At 66.7% G+C, this 406-nt stretch overlaps 1 protein-coding gene across 1 annotated transcript in view; it reads left to right on the top strand.

The window, feature by feature from the left end:
* LOC104465947 (sodium-dependent serotonin transporter-like) overlaps nt 1-302 on the top strand; it is a gene marked incomplete at both ends in the record, with an annotated part of 826 nt that extends 524 nt beyond the window's left edge. Inside the window, one exon of the mRNA XM_010079196.1 lies at nt 171-302. Within this exon, the coding sequence (XP_010077498.1) occupies nt 171-302 (132 nt within the window). The remainder of the gene's footprint in view (nt 1-170) is intronic.
* Nucleotides 303-406: the final 104 nt, after the last annotated feature.

The raw sequence follows: 406 nt of genomic DNA, 5'->3' as shown, positions 1-406 counted from the left end.
TCAGCGCTGTTGTCCTCAAAGCCTGTCAGAGGGGACGGTCACCCCGGAGGGAGGGGACAGGACGGGATGTCCCCACTCCGCTCGCAGGCAGAGGGGGCTTGCGGGGAGCAGGTTTTTTTCTGAGAACAGGACCGGCCCCACGACTCATTTCTCCGGTGTTTCCTCGGCAGTTTGGGGGCTTGGAGGCGCTGATCACGGCGGTGATGGACGAGTACCCCCAGGTCCTGGCCGGGCGGCGGGAGCTCTTTGTCCTTGGCCTCATCACCGTCTGCTTCCTGGGCTCGCTCAGCACCCTCACCTACGTGAGTACCCCCAGCACCGCTCCGTCCCCACCGCACACCCACCCCCGGTGCTTTCCCAGAGACCCCCATCCCCGCGGGGTCTGCAGCCCCCACCTCGGCCGTTC

Source organism: Pterocles gutturalis, unplaced genomic scaffold (genome assembly GCF_000699245.1).
Source record: "Pterocles gutturalis isolate BGI_N339 unplaced genomic scaffold, ASM69924v1 scaffold41813, whole genome shotgun sequence".
In the NCBI taxonomy this organism is placed as follows: domain Eukaryota; kingdom Metazoa; phylum Chordata; class Aves; order Pterocliformes; family Pteroclidae; genus Pterocles; species Pterocles gutturalis.
This window is presented reverse-complemented; position numbering and strand designations above follow the sequence as displayed.